General features: G+C 44.9%; 2 protein-coding genes across 4 annotated transcripts in view; one reads left to right on the forward strand and one right to left on the reverse strand.

Annotated features, from left to right (window-relative positions):
• Positions 1 to 4,172, reverse strand: part of DNTTIP2 (deoxynucleotidyltransferase terminal interacting protein 2) — a 75,514-nt gene extending 71,342 nt beyond the window's left edge. Inside the window, exons 1-2 of one of the 2 annotated variants that reach the window (XM_063961745.1) lie at positions 4,117 to 4,172; positions 830 to 2,622 (exon numbers count right to left, since the gene is read on the reverse strand). In XM_063961745.1, the coding sequence (XP_063817815.1) occupies positions 830 to 2,616 (1,787 nt within the window). In that variant the 5' untranslated portion in view covers positions 2,617 to 2,622; positions 4,117 to 4,172. Of the gene's footprint in view, positions 1 to 829; positions 2,623 to 3,831; positions 3,999 to 4,116 lie in introns of those variants that run through there. The other variant, XM_063961744.1, reaches the window with a different exon arrangement.
• Positions 4,173 to 4,264: 92 nt separating this feature from the next.
• The window catches only part of TFAM (transcription factor A, mitochondrial), a 94,708-nt gene continuing 71,371 nt past the window's right edge, over positions 4,265 to 27,601 (forward strand). Inside the window, exons 1-3 of one of the 2 annotated variants that reach the window (XM_063961746.1) lie at positions 4,265 to 4,356; positions 8,078 to 8,268; positions 12,604 to 12,674. In XM_063961746.1, coding sequence (XP_063817816.1) covers positions 4,265 to 4,356; positions 8,078 to 8,268; positions 12,604 to 12,674 — 354 coding nt within the window. The remainder of the gene's footprint in view (positions 4,357 to 8,077; positions 8,269 to 12,603; positions 12,675 to 27,601) is intronic. The other variant, XM_063961747.1, reaches the window with a different exon arrangement.

The following is a 27,601-nucleotide window of genomic DNA, read 5'->3' on the forward strand; positions in this document are numbered from 1 at the left end:
TAAATAAGAGGTAATTAATGTAACTGAGAATTTCTACTTACTTAGTCATGGGGGGGTGGCCAAGCAAGAATATACATTTCTATAAATGTAACCGTGGCTCATTTTCTCTCCTTCAATTGAATAGGTAAAACCCAGAGGCTGCCAGAAAAACGTGCACAATTTAATGTCATTAAAAGTTTTGTTTAAAAGGGGTAGTCCTGCAACTTCAACTCACTTAGCTGTTGACACTACTTATACATATTGGGTGTCACAGGATTTCCTTCTGCTTCCGGTTGAAGAATAACCTGCCTTGACTACAGTGCTGACATAGTATTAGGCTGAGGACTTGCTTGTATCTGGTAATCTTAGGAAAATCTAATTGTTGCATAAATTGGTATTGAAAGCTCTATCTAGTTCAAAGATAAAACAGAACACAAAGAACGGAACTATGTATAATACCACATAATATAATGTTTACATTGTAACAAAATTGGCCTCTTTGCCAGTGGCTTAAATCTAACAGGTCATTTCAGCACCCCTATACTGTAGTTTAGACCCTGTAAACTCACTTTCACCTGTATTAACCTTGCTACAGTAGGAAAAGCAGTGCAGAGGTCCTGTTGCAACAAAAGCTCATATGAACTGCATCACTAATAAAACATACATGATCAGCACTTATCCTCTCTCAATCCGTGCAGGCAAACACACCATGCAAATGCCGGGACATCAGCAGATCTTACTCCACACTTCCATACTATATCACAAGCCTTAAATAAATAAATGAGTTTGTCCAATAGGGGAAATCCACTTTAATGAAAGTCAGAATTTATCATTATTTTCAAATACTTACAAGCCTCTTTTGGGTCGATTTAATAACTCATCTTCATCCTCATCAATAAAATCATCATCATCATCTATTTCCGACAGATTTTCATTTTCACTTTCCTCGTTCTCTACTTCTAGGTGACCTTCCTTTGGATCCACATAATATTTTTTACTGGAGTCCAAGCCAGGAGCTTTATCAATGACAAAAAGCCCATCTTCCACTACATCTGGTAATGGCTGTGTGGATGCCTTTTGGAGATGTCCTTTTTTTACAAGTGGTGTGTTGTTCTCTTTCGCCTCAATCTCTATCACCTCTCCATCCCCCATTTCGCTGTCCTCCTCTATTCTTTCATCCTCTCCAGTCTCACTGTTACTATCAAGATTCAAAAATATATCTTTATTTTTTGTCACATTGTCTGTGTCGTCGTCGTCATCATCATCATCTATGCTTTGAATTTGCTCCTCATCTACTAAATCTTCTGTAAGGTCAATAATTTGGTCTCGGACATTTTCTTTTTCTGTTGGCTGGGAGACGCACAACTTTGTAACTGAAGCAGCCTTAACTTCAACAGGCAATTCAACCACCTCTTCTCTTATTGGCATGTCATTTTCTTCTGGCTGTTCTATGGCTGAAACCTTGTTTAAGTTTCCTTTACTTGGAGAGTCACTGACAGAAGCCTCTGTAACAACATCACTCTGACTTACTGAATAATTTTGCAAACTCCCACGAGGAGGGGATACAATATTGCGCCTTGCCCTAGGAGATAATTCTCCTGACACGGTTACTCCAACTAAACTAGGCTTCTGTTTTTTCAATGTCTCTTGTTCTGGACTACTATCTCTGCTGTTTTTAGTGACACACTCCTCCTCACCTGAAACCTTGTCTGAGACTTCCTTACTTGGAGATTCATTGGCAGAAAATGCTTTACCATCATCTTTCTGGTGTACTGGCTGATTTCTTAAACTCCTACGTGGAGATGATAAAATCTGCTGTGTCACAGTAGACAAATCTTCCGACGCAGTTAGATTATGTAAATAAGACATCTGTTTTTTGATTGTCTCATGTTCTTGATTACGATCTCTGTTGGTTTCATTGACACACTCATACTTGTCAGAGACTTCCTTACTCTGAGATTCGCTTACAGAAACTACTTTATTATTTTTCTGGTTTACTGACTGATTTCGTGAACTCCTTCGGGGAGAGGATAAAATATTTTGTTGAGCCACAGTAGTCAAATCTCCCGACACAGTCACACCCGATTGTAACTGACATTCTATTCTCCTGCTCGAGCGTTTGGGAATAGGTTTTAAAGTGTAACCAGAGCTACAGGATTCATTGTCAGATATTTCTTTTTGCTGGTATTCCACAATAGGTGAAGCTGGATATTTTACTGAAGTCTTTTTTGCAGATTTTGTGCCAATACAATGAACCCCTGAGATTGAAGAACAGTGTGATTCAGCCTCAGAATGATCAGAAATAGATTCGGATATCAAACCAGACTTTTGACTTCTACTGATTAAACGTGAAGCACGCCTAGGTGGCCTTCTCTTAGCCCTGGTAGAGACAGATGAGCAATTTGATTCAGCTTCTGATAGTTCCCCTTCTATGGACTCAATAATTGGTTCGGTTATCAAAGTGGATTGACGACTTCTTAAGCTCCTGGGCGAGTTTGCCAAGTGCCCGAGGCTTTGCCTACTGCGAGTTATTCTTGTGGTAGGATTGGAAGAAGTAGATTCCGCTTCAGAAACATCAGCATTTGACTGCCCACTACTTCGTCTACTTCGGGTCACAATCTGTTTAACATCTCCCATCGTGGTCTAAAAAAGACAAAGTTTTTGTAATTTTTTTTATAAAACAATTCTGATTAAAAAAACAAAAAACATGTTCAAAGATTGAAAAATGTCTAGAATGTGTTTACAAAATACATGTGTATCAAAATGTTTGAGATGGTATTGAAAATACAAACATTTTTCTCTAAACATTTTGGATAGCTGTTGGGGCACCTCAGAGAATTAATAACAACAAAATTCCTGGAGAGCTTGTGACATATGTATTCCTTGGAGGGGGGGGGGGCACAAGACAGTTAGAGACAATGACTGATTTAGTGCACACCAATGCTGTACATACAGTAGTCCCTGAAGCCCCTACGCACACCTACAGGGCTGCTAACAAAAATATAAGTGATTTAGGAGAGAAATCAAAGATATTTAGGGTGCTGTTGCTTGCGTTATAATGCTGCTGCAAGAGCACATTGTCCCTAACTGAACGGACCTCATAATGTTAAGTTAGTTCACATAAGGGTTGATTCAATTAAGACTGGCCCCCTTTGTGCTGCATTCACAGACAGTGGCTCCAGGCTCGCAGCAGATTTTTGTTGGCAGCCCTATAGGCCTGTGTACAATAAGCCATGAGATGAGGTGTCAGTGCTGCTTATCTCTGTGACGCTACAACAACTTTCTCCTGTAGCAGCTAACTGAATTGACCCTACAATATACAGGGTGTGGATCACTAGGTCAACAGTGAAAAGGTCAACCCCAAAAGGTCAGCTTGGACAAAAGGTCTACACAAGTTTTTTGGTGTTGTTTACTCCAACCAACAACTCCAATTAGTGTACCGCTTCGTTCAGCATGCTAAAGGCAAGTGCCGAGCGCATAGTCCACATGGATGGTAAAGTATGAAAAAGTAGCAAAAATTCATGTCAGCCATATGCTGTGTCGACCATTAGTGGTTGACCTATTGACTGTCAACCTAAAGACCAGATACCTAGTATACAGTAGGCTGAGGCTCTGCAGCTGCTGTAGAAACACATATCCCAGCATGTTCTGCCAGCCTCAACAAGCTGGGACAGGTCTAGGAGAGAACCAGGTTCGCCATTAATCTATTCGATATGTCAAAAGAACACTGCACCTAAACACCAAATATGGCAAGCAGTTGTCCCACTTAGCGGCAGTCAGACACCTATCCCAATGTGCTGGTGATGGCCCCAGCTGCAGTGTACAGTATCGGGACGTGCCCAGCGCCAGTACCTGCTCCACCTCTGCGCCGCTCTCCTCACTCTCCTCCTGGCAATGCACACGCGTTCCCCGCCTGGTCGCCACCATCTTCCTCCTAACCAGCTATACTTCCAATGCGGTGCCAGCAGATTGGCTCTACGAGACACACGCTTTCCGGAAGTCCCTGGTCTCGGTGCACCGAGAACTCCGCCCGGCAGGAAACATTAGCATTGTGCAAGCGTTCCGCCGGCGTACTGTCGCCTCTACGTCCCTACAGAGTGTCCTGGCATCTGCCCTCTATACTGTGTACAGCCGCACCTGCACTACGCACACGGTGAATGCCGGGGACGGGCGCCGTTATCCTGCACGGACTGCACTGGGCCTTTTAGGGCACCCGGAAGTGACGTATGAGCTCCAGCATGCAGCGCGGTTAAGCGGGACAGAGGGTCGGTGCTGTGAGGCGGACATGGTGCTCCTGTTATCCAGAGGTGTTGGGCTCCTTGCAAAGTCCTTGGTCGGGTTCAGCTGTACACAGACTGCAAGGTGTCAGCCACAGGGGTATGCTGAGGAGTTACACATCACATTACCATCAATGCATCACACTACTGGTGCATTACAACTACCAGTACATCCCATCCCATAACCACCGATACACTACATTACCCATACCTCCCAACATGACCCTCTCCAGGAGGGATACAATGCTCTGCTTCTAGACTTCCCTCTTAATGTATGATTGAAATCACCTGTGGTGAACAGGTGAATAGATAAGAAAGGTGTTTCAGCACAGGTGATGGCAATAATACATAAAGGAGGAAGTCCAGGAGCAGAGCATTTTGTCCCTCCTGGAGAGGGTCATGTTGGGAGGTATTCAATAGAGCCCATCACAGTACAATACCAGTGTATTCCATCATCCACCAGCTGTACATTACCCCTAAAATATCACATTGCCATCAAAAGACCACTTGTACATCCCATCACGTTACCAGCTGTACATTACCAATACATATCAGGGGGCATAGTACCTGCTGTAACACTGAATGCAGAGTAACTAATGATATCGGAGTAAACTAGCCTGTCATTATTCCTAATAGAAACTATCAAAAGATGTATTTTGTGTATTGTATTTATAGTATTATTACACTGTAACAGTCCCTGGATTATATTATATACTGTTATCCCTACACTATTGTCAAAGCTGGGTTATATTCTATACTTTTATTCCTACTATATTATTATTCCTGCATTATATTATGTACAGTTGTCACTACTATGTTATCTCTGGGTTATATATTATCTGTTGCAACAAATGTCCCTGAGTTATACTCTTTGCTGTGATCCCCTGCTATTATCATCCCTGGGTTATATGTGTAATTTTGAAGCAATGTAGTGTATAGCAAATACAGATTATTAATAAAGCACTCGCTCATGAAGCGCTCTGAAAAGGACCTTTAGTTGAATATAATTCAATAAAAACACATGCTAAACAATACGAAATCTCGCCCTGGATAAAATATGTAAATCTTTCCTGAAGATTAAAATATTGTATCTGTTTTTTCTTTATGTGGGCTTGCTTTTTTTTAAAGTTCTACATACATGCAGTGATTTAAATGGTCAGTGGGCTGCTGCATGTGTGAGTTCAAAACAGCTGTGAGTTCTGCTCACCATTCAGCTGGGATGCAGTCAGTATACAAGCTGTCAGGATCCCGGCGACGCAATCCCGACAGCTGGTGAAATACAGACTCCCGACAAACGTTTGGTAATCCCACTCGTTTAGTGGGTCCACGCCACCAACCGAGTGGGAACATAACTTTTGGCGAGCAAAGGGATCCACAGGGCCAGATGCGTGCTGAGTGAACTTGCTGCCAGGATTCTGGTAGATGGGATGCTGCTGTCGATATACTGACAGCCGGCATCCCGTCTGCTGGGATAGTGAATGTATCCAATTCAGCTGGTATCGTCCAGAAATACAGGTGCCTTTTGACTGTGATCAGCTAGTGTGTGCTGTTATTTCTAACCACACTAATACCCCTTTTCCACTGTTACTAAAACCTGGGTTATTGCTGTTATAACCGGGGAGCAACCCAGTGCAAAAGGGTTAACCTGTGTCCAGTGACCCGGGATTCCAGCCTGGCTAGCTTGCAGGGTTGGTCACAGCACCCATTTACAGCACAGGGAGAGCCGATGCTAGGAGATGATATCATGGCTGCTCACTTGTCCAGTGACGTATTGCCAGGTCCATCCATTACTCTGATAGGGTTGTAAAAATGGTATCATTGTGCTTTAGAATATCCAGTTGCTTGGTCTGAGTACCTAACAATTGGTGACATTTTTTATATAGCCACTGGTGTGGACGACAAAATTGGACAGATGTGGCCATTCAACGTTAAGATACCCATACCCGAGCAGAGCACTTAGCAACTGTATTGGTCTAATATTCTGTAAATGTGGTTTTACAAATGGGATGATGGTTGGCCTGAGTGAGCAGATCACATGCACTTGCTTAGTGCAGTTATCCAGTGACAACACACAGCATTAGTCCAAATTGGGTTTTGATTGACCCTGCTTTGAGCCCACAAGTACAAATTTTGGGTTAATTTTATCCAAGGTGACCAAATAATTTTTTTTTATTTTTTTTTTCATTCCTGTGTTTATAGACAGCTTTATAGTGGAATTACTCTAAAGCTGGGTACCCACTAAACGATGATGTGTCACAGCGACGTCCAGACACGATGTACTGATATATTGCGTATCCGTACACACTGCACGATATATCATTTCTATGCGCAATATATCCATCATTTAACTGCATGTCGACTTACCAGGTAGTCTGCCTTCTGACGTGCAGATGACAGCTGTGAATGTGCAATTGAATTGTGGGTACACACTATACTATGTGGATGATACATTGTTCCGATCTGGGGCGGAACACATATCATCCAGTATGTCCCTTAGTGTGCATCCAGCTTTAGGGAATTGGTGGGGCGTTGATGAAATTGTGGCAGTGTGTGATTATGAAGCTAAACCTTTTTCCAGCCATTAGACACTGAAACTCCTAAAGAGCCATGCATTCTTACAAGCTAGGGGGAGGGCAATAAAAGTGGTGTGTATCCCTATCATGGCAACTTGTTTGAAAGACCCTCTTTCAAACTTTGCTCCTCCTTATTAGTTATCTGGTGATCAGTGCAAGATGATGATAGCAATAAGGTTTAAGTTGCCTTGATACTACATAAAAAATTACTGATATTGATATGTTACCAGGCTGCAGAGTGCCAACGTAGGCTCTTCACAGGGGTGGTAAAATCCACATTGGCGAAGGGGCTAATCAACCGATGCACATAATGTATTTTCCCAAAGTCTGCCAAGCTGCTAGCCACTATCTGCATCAGCCCAACAGGGCAGTGTGTCCTACAGGAGTAAAAGAGAGCATAGACTTAGGGGCCCTACACATTGGCCGATCCGCCGCCGAGCTGCCCGACGGCGGATACGGGCGACCCGGCGGCGGAGGGACAGTGACGGGGGGAGTGAAGTTTCTTCACTCCCCCCGTCACCCGGCTGCATTGAAGTGCAGGCAAATATGGACGAGATTGTCCATATTGGCCTGCATGTACAGCCGACGGGGGACCAGCGATGAACGAGCGCGGGGCCGCGCATCGTTCATCACTGGAGCCTCCACACTCAAAGATATGAACGGTATCTCGTTCATTTATGAACGAGATCGTTCATATCTTTGACTGATGTCGGCCAGTGTGTAGGGCCTATTAGATTAGTATGAACACTCCAGTAGTCTTTCTGGTAGGCTGTTTCAGTGGGGCGCCATGCCCGATTCTAAATTGACAAAATGTGCCCTGTACTTATGGCTGTGCCCCACTGAAGCAGTCTGCCATACCCATCTGCATACAGTAGTGTTCCACAGATGGGAAAAGTTGTGGTTAGCGATCATCAGTGAATAGATGCCGTACACATGTGCACATCATCTATTCACAGTAAGGGGAAAGCTTAAGCGGCCCAGCATCTCCGTAAGTGCTGGGCATGCTGGTAAAGAGTGCCGTAGATGAGGCCATTCCCTCTCCCTGACCAGCCATGCTTCCTTTGCAGGTGCGCACAGAAGTACATGGTTTCTCCCAGGCAGCGCCCTGCCGTTTACTTTAGAGTGACCACTACCCAAGTGATTTCATTTTTAATAAGCTACATAGAAATCTTAAACGCTTGATACACATTTCAGAAATGTATTTACTTGCTCTTGAATGAATTACAGTTTAATCACTGGGTGATTCAGTTACAGATGTAGCAGCCTCACCGGAGCAGTTTCAGCCTTGCAACATTCAGCATCAAGGTGGTTCTCAAGAAACGAACACCAAGATGAGTTTAAGAAACTTCCAAGTCGAGATGATTACCCAAAACGTCCTCTGACATCTTTTTTTCGTTTTATTGCTCATCAGCGACCAAATGTCCTGAAAAAGTATCCCGGTGAGTTATGACACCTACTGGCCTAACACACATTTCAGTGTAATTACTCCATGCTTTGTGATGTACTGATTTCTAGGCAATGTAGCGTTTATTAGTAAATACAGTGAACTAATTAACCTCTCCCCGGCCTTCAGATTTTCAAACGCTCTCTGGAAAGCCCGTAGAGCCTACCTTTCTTATATATACTGTATACTGCTCAGTGATACAATGTGGCTGACTCTGTGCTGGGAATAAAATAAATATGAGCAAGTAACTTTGCATGTACAGTATGAAATACCACGTTGCACTGCAATTGGTGAAAATATAAAATGTGCAGAGATTTATATTTGGAAGGAGCAAGTCCAAACGCAAATGTAAATTGCATTGTAGCAATAAAGCTGTCAATCCATTTGTGGACTACATGAAAAAGCCAACAGAATTTACCCTGCAAGCAAAAAAAAAAAGTATATATTTGCATTTCTTACATTGGTTTGTTCCAGGTGCAGTTACTTTATTTTTTTATTTTTTTTTGCTTTGCCCTAACTGAGAATCGCCTCTAATATAGACATCTTTAGTGCTGAACAGTCTCACTATTGTCCAAATTTCTACTATGAGCTACAGTACACTCGCTCTATCCTTTTCCCACTGCATTGTAAGCGGGAAGTTATAATTACATGTAAAGTTACTGGTAATGTACAGTACACTCGCTCTATCCTTTTCCCACTGCATTGTAAGCGGGAAGTTATAATTACATGTAAGGTTACTGGTAATATACTGTGCACTTGCTCTGTCCTTTTCCCACTGCATTGTAAGCGGGAAGTTATAATTACATGTAAGGTTACTGGTAGTGTACTGTACACTCGCTCTGTCCCTTTCCCACTGCATTGTAAGCGGGAAGTTATAATTACATGTAAGGTTACTGGTAATATACTGTGCACTTGCTCTGTCCTTTTCCCACTGCATTGTAAGCGGGAAGTTATAATTACATGTAAGGTTACTGGTAGTGTACTGTACACTCGCTCTGTCCCTTTCCCACTGCATTGTAAGCGGGAAGTTATAATTACATGTAAGGTTACTGGTAATGTACTGTACACTCGCTCTGTCCTTTTCCCACTGCATTGTAAGCGGGAAGTTATAATTACATGTAAGGTTACTGGTAATATACAGTACACTCGCTCTATCCTTTTCCCACTGCATTGTAAGCGGGAAGTTATAATTACATGTAAGGTTACTGGTAGTGTACTGTACACTCGCTCTGTCCCTTTCCCACTGCATTGTAAGCGGGAAGTTATAATTACATGTAAGGTTACTGGTAATGTACTGTACACTCGCTCTGTCCCTTTCCCACTGCATTGTAAGCGGGAAGTTATAATTACATGTAAGGTTACTGGTAATATACTGTACACTCGCTCTGTCCTTTTCCCACTGCATTGTAAGCGGGAAGTTATAATTACATGTAAGGTTACTGGTAATATACTGTACACTCGCTCTGTCCTTTTCCCACTGCATTGTAAGCGGGAAGTTATAATTACATGTAAGGTTACTGGTAGTGTACTGTACACTCGCTCTGTCCTTTTCCCACTGCATTGTAAGCGGGAAGTTATAATTACATGTAAGGTTACTGGTAGTGTACTGTACACTCGCTCTGTCCCTTTCCCACTGCATTGTAAGCGGGAAGTTATAATTACATGTAAGGTTACTGGTAATATACTGTACACTCGCTCTGTCCTTTTCCCACTGCATTGTAAGCGGGAAGTTATAATTACATGTAAGGTTACTGGTAATATACTGTACACTCGCTCTGTCCTTTTCCCACTGCATTGTAAGCGGGAAGTTATAATTACATGTAAGGTTACTGGTAGTGTACTGTACACTCGCCCTATCCTTTTCCCACTGCATTGTAAGCGGGAAGTTATAATTACATGTAAGGTTACTGGTAATATACTGTGCACTTGCTCTGTCCTTTTCCCACTGCATTGTAAGCGGGAAGTTATAATTACATGTAAGGTTACTGGTAATATACTGTACACTCGCTCTGTCCTTTTCCCACTGCATTGTAAGCGGGAAGTTATAATTACATGTAAGGTTACTGGTAGTGTACTGTACACTCGCCCTATCCTTTTCCCACTGCATTGTAAGCGGGAAGTTATAATTACATGTAAGGTTACTGGTAATGTACTGTACACTCGCTCTGTCCCTTTCCCACTGCATTGTAAGCGGGAAGTTATAATTACATGTAAGGTTACTGGTAGTGTACTGTACACTCGCTCTGTCCTTTTCCCACTGCATTGTAAGCGGGAAGTTATAATTACATGTAAGGTTACTGGTAATGTACTGTACACTCGCTCTGTCCCTTTCCCACTGCATTGTAAGCGGGAAGTTATAATTACATGTAAGGTTACTGGTAATGTACTGTACACTCGCTCTGTCCCTTTCCCACTGCATTGTAAGCGGGAAGTTATAATTACATGTAAGGTTACTGGTAATATACTGTACACTCGCTCTGTCCTTTTCCCACTGCATTGTAAGCGGGAAGTTATAATTACATGTAAGGTTACTGGTAATATACTGTACACTCGCTCTGTCCTTTTCCCACTGCATTGTAAGCGGGAAGTTATAATTACATGTAAGGTTACTGGTAGTGTACTGTACACTCGCCCTATCCTTTTCCCACTGCATTGTAAGCGGGAAGTTATAATTACATGTAAGGTTACTGGTAATATACTGTGCACTTGCTCTGTCCTTTTCCCACTGCATTGTAAGCGGGAAGTTATAATTACATGTAAGGTTACTGGTAATATACTGTACACTCGCTCTGTCCTTTTCCCACTGCATTGTAAGCGGGAAGTTATAATTACATGTAAGGTTACTGGTAGTGTACTGTACACTCGCCCTATCCTTTTCCCACTGCATTGTAAGCGGGAAGTTATAATTACATGTAAGGTTACTGGTAATGTACTGTACACTCGCTCTGTCCCTTTCCCACTGCATTGTAAGCGGGAAGTTATAATTACATGTAAGGTTACTGGTAGTGTACTGTACACTCGCTCTGTCCCTTTCCCACTGCATTGTAAGCGGGAAGTTATAATTACATGTAAGGTTACTGGTAGTGTACTGTACACTCGCCCTATCCTTTTCCCACTGCATTGTAAGCGGGAAGTTATAATTACATGTAAGGTTACTGGTAATGTACTGTACACTCGCTCTGTCCCTTTCCCACTGCATTGTAAGCGGGAAGTTATAATTACATGTAAGGTTACTGGTAATATACTGTACACTCGCTCTGTCCTTTTCCCACTGCATTGTAAGCGGGAAGTTATAATTACATGTAAGGTTACTGGTAATATACTGTACACTCGCTCTGTCCTTTTCCCACTGCATTGTAAGCGGGAAGTTATAATTACATGTAAGGTTACTGGTAGTGTACTGTACACTCGCCCTATCCTTTTCCCACTGCATTGTAAGCGGGAAGTTATAATTACATGTAAGGTTACTGGTAATATACTGTACACTCGCTCTGTCCTTTTCCCACTGCATTGTAAGCGGGAAGTTATAATTACATGTAAGGTTACTGGTAGTGTACTGTACACTCGCTCTGTCCTTTTCCCACTGCATTGTAAGCGGGAAGTTATAATTACATGTAAGGTTACTGGTAGTGTACTGTACACTCGCTCTGTCCTTTTCCCACTGCATTGTAAGTGGGAAGTTATAATTACATGTAAAGTTACTGGTAATGTGTTAAAGATCTGTGTACTCATTGAGCTTCAATGTGCAAAATTTGTATGCAAGCCTATTGTAGGATTGTATAGTTAATAGGCCACTCTGAAAGCTTTGCCAGGTTTTAGGCAGGACATATTGGCAAGAATTAGTATACAAACATCACAGATTTGCCTTTGTACCGCTACGGCTGCAGAGAAAACTCAGCAAGTTGGTTGCTGCAATTTGCCAGGGAAAAGTCAGTCTGAAATCTGGTAACTCACAGCCATGGCTAAGAGTTGAATTATATGTAAAATATAATTGTATAAATTAAAAAAAAGGCCCCCTCATGTTGATCAGTATATTTTAATTTTTTTCATTCAATATGGAGATGTAGTAATATTACAGGTTACTTCATGTAAGTTCCTAATGTACTTCTAGTAGTTGTAAGTATTACAGCTTTAAAAATGAAACAAATCGTCTGTATATGGGTTACCACATTTTATTACAGTCTGCTTTATAGAAGAAAACACCATTCATGCACAATATTTTGTGTACAGTTTTCTCAGTCTGTGATTTATAATGTTCTTGACTATAATATGTAACATAAATGTGTTATTTTTTCGTGTGGTCCATTTATGGTGTCAATTTGTTTTTCAGATATAAGGATATTTGAAGTCTCTAAAATTCTTGCACTGGAATGGAAAGAACTTTCAGAATCTGCCAAAAAGGTAATTACTGAGTTTTCAAGTTGGATAATAAAATACATGTCTTGCACAATGAAATAAGGCTCGATTTTTCTTTTCCGCTTTCCAGCCATTGATTTACATGGGGGCCTGACCCCATTTGGGATACAATAAACCTAAATCCTACACTGACTAGCATTACTATTTGAGGAGTTATTAGCATGATGATTAAATGTAAACAGTGATTGGTTATCCTTAGAGGATTGCTTGATCATGTGACCTTGGACACTGATGTGATACAGAAGTCATGATTTAGGTTTATTACATGCATGAAAAAACACTGAGAATTTTCCTCACACACAGCAATAAGCTAGTATAAAGGCTAGCACTCTATGGTGATTCAGTTGTTTATAGCTGATGCCAAAAGTGAATGCAAGCTATTCAATTGCTTGCACAACCAGCCCTTCACTCGTCATAATGACCATGCTATTGCACCCAAATGCATGGGCTTAGCTGTAATAAGCAGTGCCCAGCACTTGTGCCCTGATCCAATGCCCTGTCAGTGCTGGCTACCCTGGAAGATTTCCGGGCAAGCCACTGAAGGGGTTAAGGCAGTTCTTATAAGAGTAATTCTGACTAGACAATGGGAGCCACTGTATATAATACTTACCTGGAGGTACGGTACCCCCAAAACCAACTCTTCAGTATGGTAGTACAAGATCAGCACTCTCTGGCATCTACTGATGCTGTATGTGCCTCTCATAACATTGATATACAAAATGCCATTCGTTCAATCAACATATATAGGAGGAATTCAATTAATTGCAGTATTTTTTCGCATTAAAAAAACAGGTATTTTTTAAATAATTTTTGCCTGATGGTCAATTAAATGACACCCCCGTGGTTTTTTAGCGTAAAAAATACCCATTTTCAAACAAAGGGATACAGGATCTTATTAAGAATCCCTGTCTTTTCGCTTTTGTGGGGGCGTTAAAAAATGTCAGTTATCAGGGTTTTTGTTTCTCCTACCATCTGGCAACAAAATCCTACGTAATGCCAGCTATCAGGGATAGATTAAATACCCCCAGGGATCAATTACCTAATTGAATTCCCCCCATAGGCTTAAAACAGTTGCTTATTAGGGCCATTCCAAGTTCATGTATGATACATTTGTACAATTTTTAACTTCAAGATTTGTTAAAACTTAACACGAGGAAGTGAAGTAAAAAAAAAAAAAAATGGATGTTATATCAAAGTGCCTTACTAGGCTTATATTTTAGGTTGAAAAACAAAAAAAATGTCCATTTATACCCAACACAATATCACAACATTTAGTTGTCATATAGGGGACAAGTTCACACCTATTTTGTAAAGGAAACTTCTACTTGATGACTTCCCTCAACTCTGAATTAAGAGCCTGTTTGTTTGTTTGTTTGTTTGTTTGTTTATAAAAATCTATGAGAATAACTATAATTTAAGTTGTCAACCTTGGTTGAAAATTCAGATATACACAGCTACAGATTTATTTTACAGTGTCTCGTATGGGACATATTTAATAATTTTCATGGAATGGCCAGATAGGTAGCGGTGTATCTAGACCAGTGGTTCCCAAACTCTGTCCTCAAGGACCACGAACATTTCACGTTTTCCAGGTCTCCTCACAGAATCGCAAGTGAAATAAGTTTGGGAATTATTTATCTAGGCAAAAAAAACACTTAGAACATTTTCCCCAGCACACTGCATTTGTCTTACGTCCTAGAGGATGCTGGGGTCCACATTAGTACCATAGGGTATAGACTGGTCACCCAGGAGCAATTGGCACTTTAAGAGTTTGAGAGTGTGGGCTGGCTCCTCCCTCTATGCCCCTCCTACCAGACTCAGTTTAGGAGGAGCCGGTCACAGCTAGGGGAGCTCTCCTGATCTTTTCTAGTAAAGTTTTATTTTACAGGAGTCTGTTGGCAACAGCCTGCCTGCAGCATGGGACTAAGGGGGGGGGGGGGGGAGCAGTGTCCACCCTGCGGGGTCTGAGCCACTGACTCCGCTGACTGGACACTGGGCTCCAGAGGGGTCTGATAGGTCTCCGCCACAGGGCTCCAGAGGGGTCTGATAGGTCTCCGCCACAGGGGAACCGCTTGCCCCAGCAGCATGTCGCCGACCCCTTACAGAGCTGAAGAAAGTGGTCAGTTAGTCACCGACCTCCCTGGCAAGCGGGGGGGCCAGTGTGAAGATGGCGGCAATGGGGTTGGGAGCACGGTATTAACCGCGCTCCCGGGATGGTACCAGAGGCACATGGTGCAGCGCTGTGAGGGACCCCCTGGGCCAGCGCCGACCCCACACACTGGTCAGCAAGCCTGTCGGGGTCAGGGATCTCAGCCAGCAGCTTTTCCTCAGGCCAGTATAATCACCTGAAAAGCGGGAAGACAGCGCCATTATGGGGCGGAGCTTCTCCTCAGAGCGGACCCAGCAGCGTTCCAACGCCATTTTCCTGCATGCAAGCACTGTGAGGAAGATTCAGGTCCCTCCACAGCAACTCCAGCTTACTGTACATGGTACCAGGGGGTTGTAGAAGGGAGGAGGGGAGGCTGTAAAACGACTGTGTCTCCTATTAAGGGACACAGCCTGCGCTGACAGGGGGTTTTCTCCTTGTTTTAAAGCGCTGTGTGTGGGTTGGCTCCAATCTCTGTCTCTCTCTTGCCATTCTTGTGGGGGAAACTCTGTCTACCCACACCTGTGTGTGTGTGTAGTGTTTGGTGGTCACCTTTATATATGTCCAGGGACACTGTCATATGCTGCAGAGGATTTATCCTCCCAGGATGATCCCATTCCATGTAATCAGGTTAGCACTTGTTTAGCACAGATACTAGCAAGGGAACCAGAGTGGTTTTCCTCTATCTCAGATTTCTGACAGGGTTGCTAGTAATGAATCTGCAACCCAGGTATTACAGAGCTCTATGGCAGTATGGCCTGTGTCTGGTACCTCAGGACACCCCGCTATATACCCCGACAAACGTGCGCTTGTGCATGTCACACAAGACGACACGGATACCGACTCTGACACTACAGATGGTGATAGGAATGTGTTGCGGAGGTCCGCATCTCTTGCAAGTGGTGCAATTGTTGATAGCCTCTATCAGGGATGTGTTAAATGTAAGTGATACCAGACCTGAGCAGGTTGAGGAGGCTTTTTTCACTGAAAATAAAAAAGCCTCGCTAACCTTCCCTGTGTCAAAGGAGCTGAATGCTATATTTGAAAAAGCATGGGTAATCCATGAAAAGAAGTTTCAGATCCCTAAGAGGATTCTGGTGGCTTTTCCTTTCCCTGAGGAGGATAGGAAAAAATGGGAAAACACGCCGATAGTTGACGCATCTGTATCCAGACTCTCAAAAAGGGTGGTCTTACCTGTACCGGGCTCTACCGCCTTAAAGGAGCCAGCAGATAGGAAAATTGATAACATGCTTAAATCAATGTACACTGCTTCAGGGGCAATATTACGATCCACTATTGCTAGTGCATGGATTGCAAAGGCAATAGTAAAGTGGTCAGCTACCTTACTTGAGGATTTGGATACAATGGATAGGGATAACGTTGCATTGTATTTACGCAATATTCATGATTCTGCAGGTTTTATGGTAGAATCCATGAAAGACCTGGGTTCCATGGCTGCGGGAATTTCTTCCATGTCTGTTTCAGCTCGTCGGGGACTATGGCTCCGCCAGTGGTCGGCCGATGCGGAATCCAGAAGAAGCGTGGAGTCGCTACCCTATACAGGTCAGGCTCTCTTTGGGGAAGCTCTAGGAAGGTGGATATCCACCGCTACAGCGGGTAAGTCTCCGTTTCTTCCCTCAGCAGCACCTGCTCCGAAGAAATCCTTCTCCTCAGCTGCGCAGCAGTCCTTTCGGCCCAACAAGCCTAGAAAGGCCAGATCATCCAATACCTTCTTTAGGGGAGGTAAGGTTAAGTCCAGGAAACCTGCCGCTGCAGGTTCCCAGGAACAAGAGCCTGCTTCTGGTACCCCAAAGTCCTCCGCATGACTGTGGACGGGACGGCCCGGAGGTGGGGCCTGTGGGAGTGAGACTCAGACAGTTCTGTCATGTCTGGGTATCGTCCAGCCTTGATCCCTGGGTAATAGATATTGTGTCTCAGGGATACAGGCTGGAATTTCAAAGTCTCCCTCCTCATCGTTTTTCAAGTCGGGCTTACCAACTCTATTGGAGGACAGCACAGTGCTTCAAGACGCTGTCCAAAAGCTGGTGGAGGCACAGGTCATTGTGCCGGTACCACCTCACATGCTGACAAAGGGTTACTATTCGAACCATTTCGTGGTACCGAAACAGGATGGATCGGTCAGGCCCATTCTGAACCTTAAATCGTTGAACCCCTTTCTAAAGGAGTTCAAGTTCAAGATGGAGTCACTCAGGGCGGTGATATCAGGTCTGGAAGAGGGTGTATTCCTGGTATCACTGGATATCAAGGATGTGTACTTTCACATTCCGATTTGGCTGCCGCATGTTTACCAAGGTGATGGCGGAAATGAGGATGCTACTCCGCAAGCAGGGTAGATATGGTGAGCCCCCTGACATTTGTTGTACCCAAAAATATGCTACTAGAGAGACTGGCGTTTCTTCAAGCAGGCACGGTTTTATTTATTCTCTTACGTCCTAGTGGATACTGGGGATCTGTACTTTAGTACCATGGGGTATAGATCAGGTCCACTGGAGCCTGGAGCTTTAAAACCTTTAGGGTGGGATTCAAATCTTCTCCTCCCCCTCCCGCCCCCATCGAGCCCGCCAGCAGTATTCAAATGTTACTGCCGATGGGCGCGATATCAGCATTTCAGCTCGCCACCCCCTGGGGTCCCAAACGGGACTTTTGACGATCGCGCCCATGTCTTTAGTCAGGTTTAGCTGCTTTACGCTGCTAAACACGGCTGTTATGGGCGCGATCAGAGCGAAAACGGGGGTCATTAGAATATCGCCCTGCGATCTCCCGTCACTTTAGACAGGAGATCGGGGGCAATAGAAGATTTGAATCCCGCCCTTAGTGTGTGTGTGTGTGTGTGTGTGTGTGCGCTGGCTCCTACCCTCTATGCCCCTCCTACCAGACTCCGTTTAGAAAAATGGGCCCAAGGAGCCGTGTGCATTTCTATGGAGCTCCAGAGAGTTTCCTTTATTTTTTATTTTAGTTCCTAATCCCTGCTGACAGGACACTGAGCTCCTGAGGTGCTGTTCACACACCATTAGTGTATGTGCCCACGCCAGCAGCTAGCCGCCACCCTCTGATAGATGCTGTGAGTGTTAACACTGAGGTCCCGGTTAGCGGGTCCCCGGTGCGGTTTTGGCGGCATGCCACGCGGTGGCCACGAGCTGTGGTGCCTGCCGCAGACTACACTGGCTCAGGGCTCATGCCCCGCAGTGCTCACTGTCAAGCAAGGCTTTGTGTGTACTGTTATGTATTTGATGTTGTTAACATGGCCAGTATAATGATACAGGGGCCGCGCACAATTGCGCGGAGCGGGACCAGAGGCGCGAAGGCGCCATTTCCTACTGCTGCGGATCATCAAGGCTGCATGCATGACTCTCTGCTGGTACCAGGGGGTCATAGCAGGGGGGGAGCTCGCCAGCCGTAGCGCCGCTGCACTTCTATCAGGTTATACACATATTTTCACACACTGTGCTGCTGTGTTTGTGTGCTGGTCTCCGTTCCTCAGTGTCACTCCAGTGGCTCTCTAGGGTCTGTGTGGAGGTTTTTGAGTGAGCTGAGCTATTTTACTGTTGTTTACATATGTCTGTGGACATGGTTATGTGTGCTACTTGTAACTCTACCCCTTCATCAGCAGGGTTCCTCATGTGTGAACAGTGTTCCTTATCTCCACAGGGACACAGTTCATAGGCACCTGACTGGTTAGTTAATTTTAAAAGCATGATTCAGAATGTAAGTTCAGAATTGGCTGCAACTAAAAAGGAGAGACAGGTGTTGAAACAGTCTATTGATTGTATGGCTAAAGCAGCAGATATCAGAAAGGCTTCTCAGCCCAACCCCCAAACCCCCCCTCCCCCCCCCCCCCTTGTTGGTTTCACATAAACGCTCACTGCCACAGGTGCTCCAGTCTGATTTTGATCAGCCTGATGTGGATGATGATGATATGGATGAGGACAGCTCTCTGTCCCCTGGGGCGGAGGCCCTCAGTTATGCCGTAAGAGAGGTTCTTCACATACCGGATCAGGACGCAGAACCAGATGAGGAGTTGTACTTTAATGTTAGACCCAAGACCTCGATCACCTTTCCTGTGTCTAGAGAATTAAATTCCCTGTCCAGGGAGGCATGGTTAAACCCTGATGATAAATGTAAAATTCCTCAGAGGTTTTTAGCTACTTTTCTGCTGTGGGGTACACTGTGATTCCACAGGGAACAGGGAATTACATCGGGGTGTAGAGTTGAATCTTGATCCGAGGCACCAACAGGCTAAAAGCTTTGACTGTTCCCAGGATGCATAGCGCCGCCTCCTGTATATCCCTGCCTACAGGCACTGGAGCTCAGTTTGTAAGTTGGTTCCTGCAGTGCAGGCAGCTAACAGAGAGAGCTGCGCTAGGCAGCCCTGAAAAGAGCTTTTATTGAAGAAAGAAGACTTCAAGGGCCGCAGCACAGGCACTTAGGAGTGCTATATGTCATACTGACATATCGTGCTGCGGCTCCCTCACCTCCCCCAGCGGCGCTGTATACTCCCACGCCCTGGTGGCCGGGTACTTACAGCGGAGGGCTCCGGTCACTTCAAGGGCACACACACTCGCCGCCGCTCTCCTGGATCGCTTGGCTGCACATCTAGGGAGGAGGTAAGAGGGTCCCCCAGGCGGGACCCGCGATCCGGCGCAGTCTATGGGACGCGGACCGCGCGTGCTGGCGTGGACACTGTGGCCGTACAGTGACCCCACTAGACCACCAGGGCAAGGGCACAGGTCGGATTAAGGTATAATCCATTTTACATAGGCCCGCAGTACCCGGTGGTGAAGTCCAGCACGGGGATAAGGCTCTGACCTGTAGCCCCTCTTCCAGCCATTTATTGCAAATGTTCCCGCCCTGGAGCTGCATCTCTCTCTCTCTCCCTCACTCCCTCTCAGCGTTTGGGTGCCATTACACAGAGCCGGCCCTACCTAATATGATGCCCTAGGCAAAATTTTGGCTGGTGCCCCATAGCACCGCCACTAGTTCCACCTTTGACCCGGCACACCTTTCCCAGCAGGATCACCCCTCACCCATAGCAGTCCTCGTTTTTGTGTTCCTACCCCCTACAGTATATTTTAAATAGGAACGGTGTGCACATTCGGTGCACAGGCCTTTTTTTAAAGAAAATGCGTCTTCTTTGCATTACTATGTGGCTAGGATGCACAAGCAGTTCCTGCTGATTAAAATGATATTCAGCATGCCTATATTCTGTGTGCGACTGTGGCTGTATCTGCATATGAAATGCTATGTTACAGTGATTTCCAGGAATACACTGTAGCATTTCGTATGCAGATAGAGCCGCAGTCGCACACAGAATATAGGCATGCCGCATATCATTTTAATCAGCAGAACCTGCTTGTGCCCTTAGGCATTTGCCTAGTTTGCCTATGCCTTGGGCCGGCTCTGCCATTACACACACACAGATGCGCTGACTCTGGGACTGCTGGGCAATGCCTCCTCTTTAAAGCCGCCTGCATCATCAGCACTGTGCATTTACAGGACACTTAAGTATTCTACATGTCATTTAGACAGTGTTAGTTAAGAACAAGTGCATTTCTATAGGAATATTTAGTACAGGTATCCTGTGATATACATCCAGTCTTTACTGTGCATTGTTATATCTATATTCATACATAGCTTTACTTAGTAGTACAGTTACTTAGTGTTGCTAATCCAGTGCAGTTTTATTGTTTGTAGTAATTTCTGCATTGTACATGTGACTGTGTGTGCCAATAGCTGCTGTGTGGTCTATACTCCTTGTATCTCACACATATTGCTATCCCTATATTCTGTACCCTGAAGGGGGCTAAGTGCATCAGGGTTCTCATATAATATAGTGTTTCACAGGATATACTATTTTAGTATTTCTCTTACGTCCTAGAGGATGCTGGGGACTCCGTAAGGACCATGGGGTATAGACGGGCTCCGCAGGAGACATGGGCACCTAAAAGAACTTTCTAGTATGGTGTGCACTGGCTCCTCCCTCTATGCCCCTCCTCCAGACCTCAGTTAGATCTTGTGCCCAGAGGAGATAGAGTGCATTACAGGAGCTCTCCTGAGTTTTCTTTTTTGGCGTTTTTATATGTACTGTACTGGGGCATTATATGTATGTGGCACTGTACAACATGCCGAAAAAACGGGGTTATGATATGAGGTCATACTCCTACAAACGTCATACCGAAATGTGTGCGTACAAAAATGGGGTGTGGCTTTGTGAAAACTATGCCATGCCCCCATTTTTGCACGCGCGCCTGTGGCGCGCGCAGGATAGTGGCTCTTGCTCTTGACTATAGATCTTTTCTGGCTCTTTGCTTCTGACTGGTTGGCCAGCCCTGCTCTACACACTCCAATGCCCGAGTGAAAATGGCGGGGACGCGCGGCTCCTTATATGGAATCCAAATCTGGGAATCCGACAGCAGGATGATGACGTTTTGCCTCGTTCTGGTTTCCGAGTCAGACGGGAAAACCCGAGCCTGACTCGGATCCGGGCTCGTGATATGAAGTCCAGGAGGGTTCGGTTCTCTGAGATGGTGTGCCACAAGGGTCTGTACTTGAACCGCTATTGTTCAACATTTTCATTAACGATCTAGTGGAAGGTCTAGATAGCATGGTGCCAATTTTTGCAGACGATACCAAACTATGTAAGGTTATAAATTCGGAGGGAGATGCTGAGTCTCTCCAGAACAGTTTATTCAAACTGGAGTCATGGGCAGCAAAATGGAGAATGACGGGGATTCGTAGTTTACTGCCCCGCAGCCTAACTACATGCTTCTTGCCTAAAAACGAGGTTTATTGCTGCCCAGGGCAGTTCCGACTCTCTCTGGAGCTAATGGTGTCCAGTAGCCTAAGAAGCAGAGCCCTTAAACTCTTAAGAAGTGGGTCTGCTTCTCTCCCCTCAGTCCCACGATGCAGGGAGTCTGTTGCCAGCAGAGCTCCCTGAAAATAAAAAACCTAACAAAATTATTTTTACAATGATCCCTCAGCACTAACCAGCGCCATTTTCTCCACAGAGGCTGCAGAGAACGCTGGCTCCCCGGACTCTCCCCCCGGACTCTCCCCTACTGAGCATCAGAAGGCTGAAATAAGAGAGGGGGGCACATATTTAAAGCGCAGTGAGTGGGGTGACCATGCCTATTCTATACCCTGTATAAAACACGCTAAAAGGTTAAAGAACACAGTACGCAATTGGTGCACAAGTACCATAAGGGTACGCCCTTAGCGTAGCGGACGCTGTATCGGGAGCGAGCCGCTCGAACGACACAAACGCTCGCGAGAATACGCTGTTGGTATCGGGCACACTATAGGTGAGCGACTACCGTAATGCTACGCTATCAGCGTAGCGGACGCTCGAGACCACGAGGAGATCACGAGCGGCGCAGACGCTCACAGTGTTAAACCTTTATAACTATACCATAAACAATGTACTTATACTGTAAACCTTGTGCAGTGATAATGTGTGAATGCAACACAGTGTAACCTTGTTAGTCTAAAAGCTGTATGAGCGTATGTGACGCTCAGAGAACCCCTTAGCAATATAATAAACACTCAAATACCGGTCAAAGGGTCTAACGCCTTTTAAGGAAATGAATGAACGTTCAATTGCAAAAGAATAATACAATACAAGTTATACACTACCAAGATAACATAAAATACCTAACCGGATAACTACACATAAAATACAATACAGATACAATTACATTTAAAGGGGGGAAGGAGAGAGAGAGAATGGCTTATAACATTAAAATAAGAGACAATATGGTTGCAGAGAACTTACGCACCAGGGGAAACAATCGCAAGCGCCTTTCTGGATATCCAGCTCCCGATTATCAGCAATGAGAACCGTTGAAGAGAGTAGAGAGCTGGCCCAGATCGGCTTGTCCTTTTATACACTACACACAATACAGTACAATGGCCCCTACATTCTTATTGTTCATTGGACACAGGAATTCGTCTTCGCATTATAACAAAAGGTCATAGGTTGGTTCATACAGGTGGGCTGTGACTATTTCAAACTGCTCAGGTGGGAGGGAAACTGGGTTTCCCGCCGCATGGGTAATAAAGTGCAAATATAGTAAATGTCCATAAACTTCTTATGTCCATAACTGTACGCACGAGCGATTAATCCGCTTCAAACCAACACCGGAATATTGCTAATTATATTCTCTTCCGATGGATACTAAACACCACTGTGTAACCCCTGTCTGACCCTTCGTATCAAACAAAGAGGAATCTCTTTGTCCCCGAACATACTACATTAACTAAACTTTCAGATTCTATCAAAGGGACCATAATCTACAAAATACATTATATGAATAAAATATGTTACGATTGAGTCGCCCGCTAGACGAACATAAACTCTACCGTAAATGCGCATACCGCGCGCCTGCGGGTGCACGCAACTGAGAGTATGCGCACGCACGGGAGGGCTCATGCACACGCAGCAGGCACTCGCATGAGGTGCATATATGGCAGTGTGTAGCGTGATATTTTTCTGACTTTGACAGTCCACCCTTTGGCAGTCACCAATAACTGCCACTTCCTAAAACATTTCAAAAAGAGAAAAATATATGTCATGTATAATACATTTCTGTGATTGGGTAGGGGAGGAGAGGAGAAGGTAGGAAAAAGGTATGACCTAGTGAGATAGCAGAAGCATGTGTGTATGAATCCATGTTTGGGGGGTCATGTATCATCGTGCCGTACGTGTTTTAAATCAAGCTTCGAGGTATTGCGAAGTATACATTTGAATTCCTTCTTATCCCGTGGTACGGGTCTGTGGATGGGCTGTCAAACTTTACCGAGCTCTCTTCGGCTTTTGGTTGCAACAAAATGGGGGAGCACATTTTAGTTGATGATACATGAATGGGGGAATATGTGAGTGCTGACATCTGTGCCTATATTCCCTATCGACTATGTGTGTTATTACCTGAAGGTTGTAGAGATGAAGATAAAGAACAATTATGGTAAATGCAGTGATAAACTATGTGAGTTTAATATACATTTGCCGATTGAGGTCTTGTCTTGTGTCTTGTCTTGTCTCGATGTACATGTTGACTGTAGTCTCCCGATGCTTTTGCCAACAATGCGAGCAAAGCTTTATCAATGTCCATAGACTTACAAAAAGTGTTGGGCTAGCGTAAAATTTAAAGTACTAGGGATATGGGGGTCTATGGCATAGTCCATCAGTTGTCTGTGTAAAAGGTTGTCAAATTCTTCTTCCAAGCGGATGTCTTTTTACCTTGGAGGAAAACAAAGGAGAAACGGGTGAAAGAAACGGACCGTGGAATCACATTTTCATCACAACATTGTCTCTATCGTTGGGTCATAAACCAAATCAGTCGTTGTTATTACAGTATCTTCACTTCTTAAACTCATCACTCGGGCGCTATGTTTACACTTTGTTAAAACCCGAACGCATCTAAATATCAGACCGACCAATATGACTCCTCCCAGAATACACAAAAGAAATTTCCCTACATCCATGATAATTCCTTGAGTCCATTCTCCTAAACCAGAGAACCAATTTCGTGGGTTCAACCATGACACCCAACTGGTCAGCTCATTACCCACAGCGGCAAGGGTGAGATTGTGTTTCCTTCGGAACTCCCATTTTAATTGCAAAATGTCATCCATCTTTTGGTCTATGACCTCGACCGGGTCCTCGGTGCTGTTTGTAATATATGTGCAGCACTTTATTCCATACTGAGTCGCTAGGGTAACACAATACCCGCCTGTCACAGCTGTGAGATAATTGAGAATCATCCTATGCTGAACCAGTTCTGTTTTATAAGCTCGGAGCTCCCTTCCGGTATACCTGAATGTGTCATCATACATTTCAGTGATATTGTCTAATAAATTTGCAAGCGCAGATATGTATTTATAATTTATCACTCCTCTGGCGGTACGAGTGATATCTAACGCGATTAGGAATTGAATCCCGGTGGATTCATTGATCAGGTCAGAGGCCGGATGCTCTGTTCTTTCTATTAGGTGCCGTTTAACGATGTGTTCGTAATGAGTGTGAGTATAAGGAGCTTGGGCACTGCGGTGAATATCCTTCATTTTAGTGTGGGATACGGTCATTACCTCAGGCAGTACTTTTCCAATATAACATAACCCTTCTGAGTTTGGGGCAAGCCACTTATACGCCTTCCTCCCGCATATGAAATATGCATCATCGGGGAGAACATATGGGACGGAGTAGGACATTACCATATTACACATTTCTCTGACGTCCTAGTGGATGCTGGGGACTCCGTCAGGACCATGGGTATTAGCGGCTCCGCAGGAGACAGGGCACAAAAATAAAGCTTTAGGATCAGGTGGTGTGCACTGGCTCCTCCCCCTATGACCCTCCTCCAAGCCTCAGTTAGGTTTTTGTGCCCGTCCGAGCAGGGTGCAATCTAGGTGGCTCTCCTAAAGAGCTGCTTAGAAAAAGTTTTTAGGTTTTTTATTTTACAGTGAGTCCTGCTGGCAACAGGCTCACTGCAACGAGGGACTTAGGGGAGAAGAAGTGAACTCACCTGCGTGCAGGATGGATTGGCTTCTTAGGCTACTGGACACCATTAGCTCCAGAGGGATCGAACACAGGCCCAGCCATGGAGTCCGGTCCCGGAGCCGCGCCGCCGACCCACTTGCAGATGCCGAAAAGTGAAGAGGTCCAGAAACCGGCGGCAGAAGACTTTTCAGTCTTCATGAGGTAGCGCACAGCACTGCAGCTGTGCGCCATTGTTGTCACACACTTCACACCAGCGGTCACGGAGGGTGCAGGGCGCTGCAGGGGGCGCCCTGGGCAGCAATGAGAATACCTTGTTCTGGCTAAAAAATACATCACATATAGCCCCTGGGGCTATATGGATGTATTTAACCCCTGCCAGGTCTCAGAAAAACGGGAGAAGAAGCCCACCGAAAAGGGGGCGGGGCCTATTCTCCTCAGCACACAGCGCCATTTTCCCTCACAGAAATGCTGGTGGGAAGGCTCCCAGGCTCTCCCCTGCACTGCACTACAGAAACAGGTTTAAAACAGAGAGGGGGGGCACTTATTTGGCGATATGATTATATATATTAAGATGCTATAAGGGAAAAACACTTATATAAAGGTTGTCCCTGTATAATTATAGCGTTTTGGTGTGTGCTGGCAAACTCTCCCTCTGTCTCTCCAAAGGGCTAGTGGGGTCCTGTCCTCTATCAGAGCATTCCCTGTGTGTGTGCTGTGTGTCGGTACGTGTGTGTCGACATGTATGAGGACGATGTTGGTGAGGAGGCGGAGCAATTGCCTGTAATGGTGATGTCACTCTCTAGGGAGTCGACACCGGAATGGATGGCTTATTTAAGGAATTACGTGATAATGTCAACACGCTGCAAGGTCGGTCGGTTGACGACATGAGACGGCCGGCAAACCAATTAGTACCTGTCCAGGCGTCTCAAACACCGTCAGGGGCGTTAAAACGTCCTTTTACCTCAGTCGGTCGACACAGACACAGACACGGACACTGACTCCAGTGTCGACGGTGAAGAAACAAACGTATTTTCCTTTAGGGCCACACATTACTTGTTAAGGGCAATGAAGGAGGTGTTACATATTTCTGATACTACAAGTACCACAAAAAAGGGTATTATGTGGAGTGTGAAAAAACTACCTGTAGTTTTTCCTGAATCAGAGAAATTAAATGAAGTGTGTGATGATGCGTGGGTTTCCCCCGATAGAAAATTATTGGCGGTATACCCTTTCCCGCCAGAAGTTAGGGCGCGTTGGGAAACACCCCTTAGGGTGGATAAGGCGCTCACACGCTTATCAAAGTGGCGGTACCGTCTCCAGATAGGGCCGCCCTCAAGGAGCCAGCTGATAGGAGGCTGGAAAATATCCTAAAAAGTATATACACACATACTGGTGTTATACTGCGACCAGCGATCGCCTCAGCCTGGATGTGCAGCGCTGGGGTGGCTTGGTCGGATTCCCTGACTGAAAATATTGATACCCTTGACAGGGACAGTATTTTATTGACTATAGAGCATTTAAAGGATGCATTTCTATATATGCGAGATGCACAGAGGGATATTTGCACTCTGGCATCAAGAGTAAGTGCGATGTCCATATCTGCCAGAAGTTGTTTATGGACACGACAGTGGTCAGGTGATGCAGATTCCAAACGGCACATGGAAGTATTGCCGTATAAAGGAGAAAAAGACAACGTCTTTTCAGCCTCGGTCCTTTCGTCCCCATAAGGGCAAGCGGGCAAAAGGCCAGTCATATCTGCCATGGGATAGAGGAAAGGGAAGAAGACTGCAGCAGGCAGCCCATTCCCAGGAACAGAAGCCCTCCACCGCTTCTGCCAAGTCCTCAGCATGACGCTGGGGCCGTACAAGCGGACTCAGGTGCGGTGGGGGGGTCGTCTCAAGAGTTTCAGCACGCAGTGGGCTCACTCGCAAGTGGACCCCTGGATCCTACAAGTAGTATCCCAGGGGTACAGATTGGAAATTCGAGACGTCTCCCCCTCGCAGGTTCCTGAAGTCTGCTTTACCAACGTCTCCCTCCGACAGGGAGGCAGTAGTGGAAACAATTCACAAGCTGTATTCCCAGCAGGTGATAATCAAAGTACCCCTCCTACAACAAGGAAAGGGGTATTATTCCACACTATATTGTGGTACTGAAGCCAGACGGCTCGGTGAGACCTATTCTAAATCTGAAATATTTGAACACTTACATACAAAGGTTCAAATCAAGATGGAGTCACTCAGAGCAGTGATAGCG

This window comes from Pseudophryne corroboree, chromosome 3 (assembly GCF_028390025.1).
Source record: "Pseudophryne corroboree isolate aPseCor3 chromosome 3, aPseCor3.hap2, whole genome shotgun sequence".
NCBI classification, from domain to species: Eukaryota; Metazoa; Chordata; class Amphibia; order Anura; family Myobatrachidae; genus Pseudophryne; species Pseudophryne corroboree.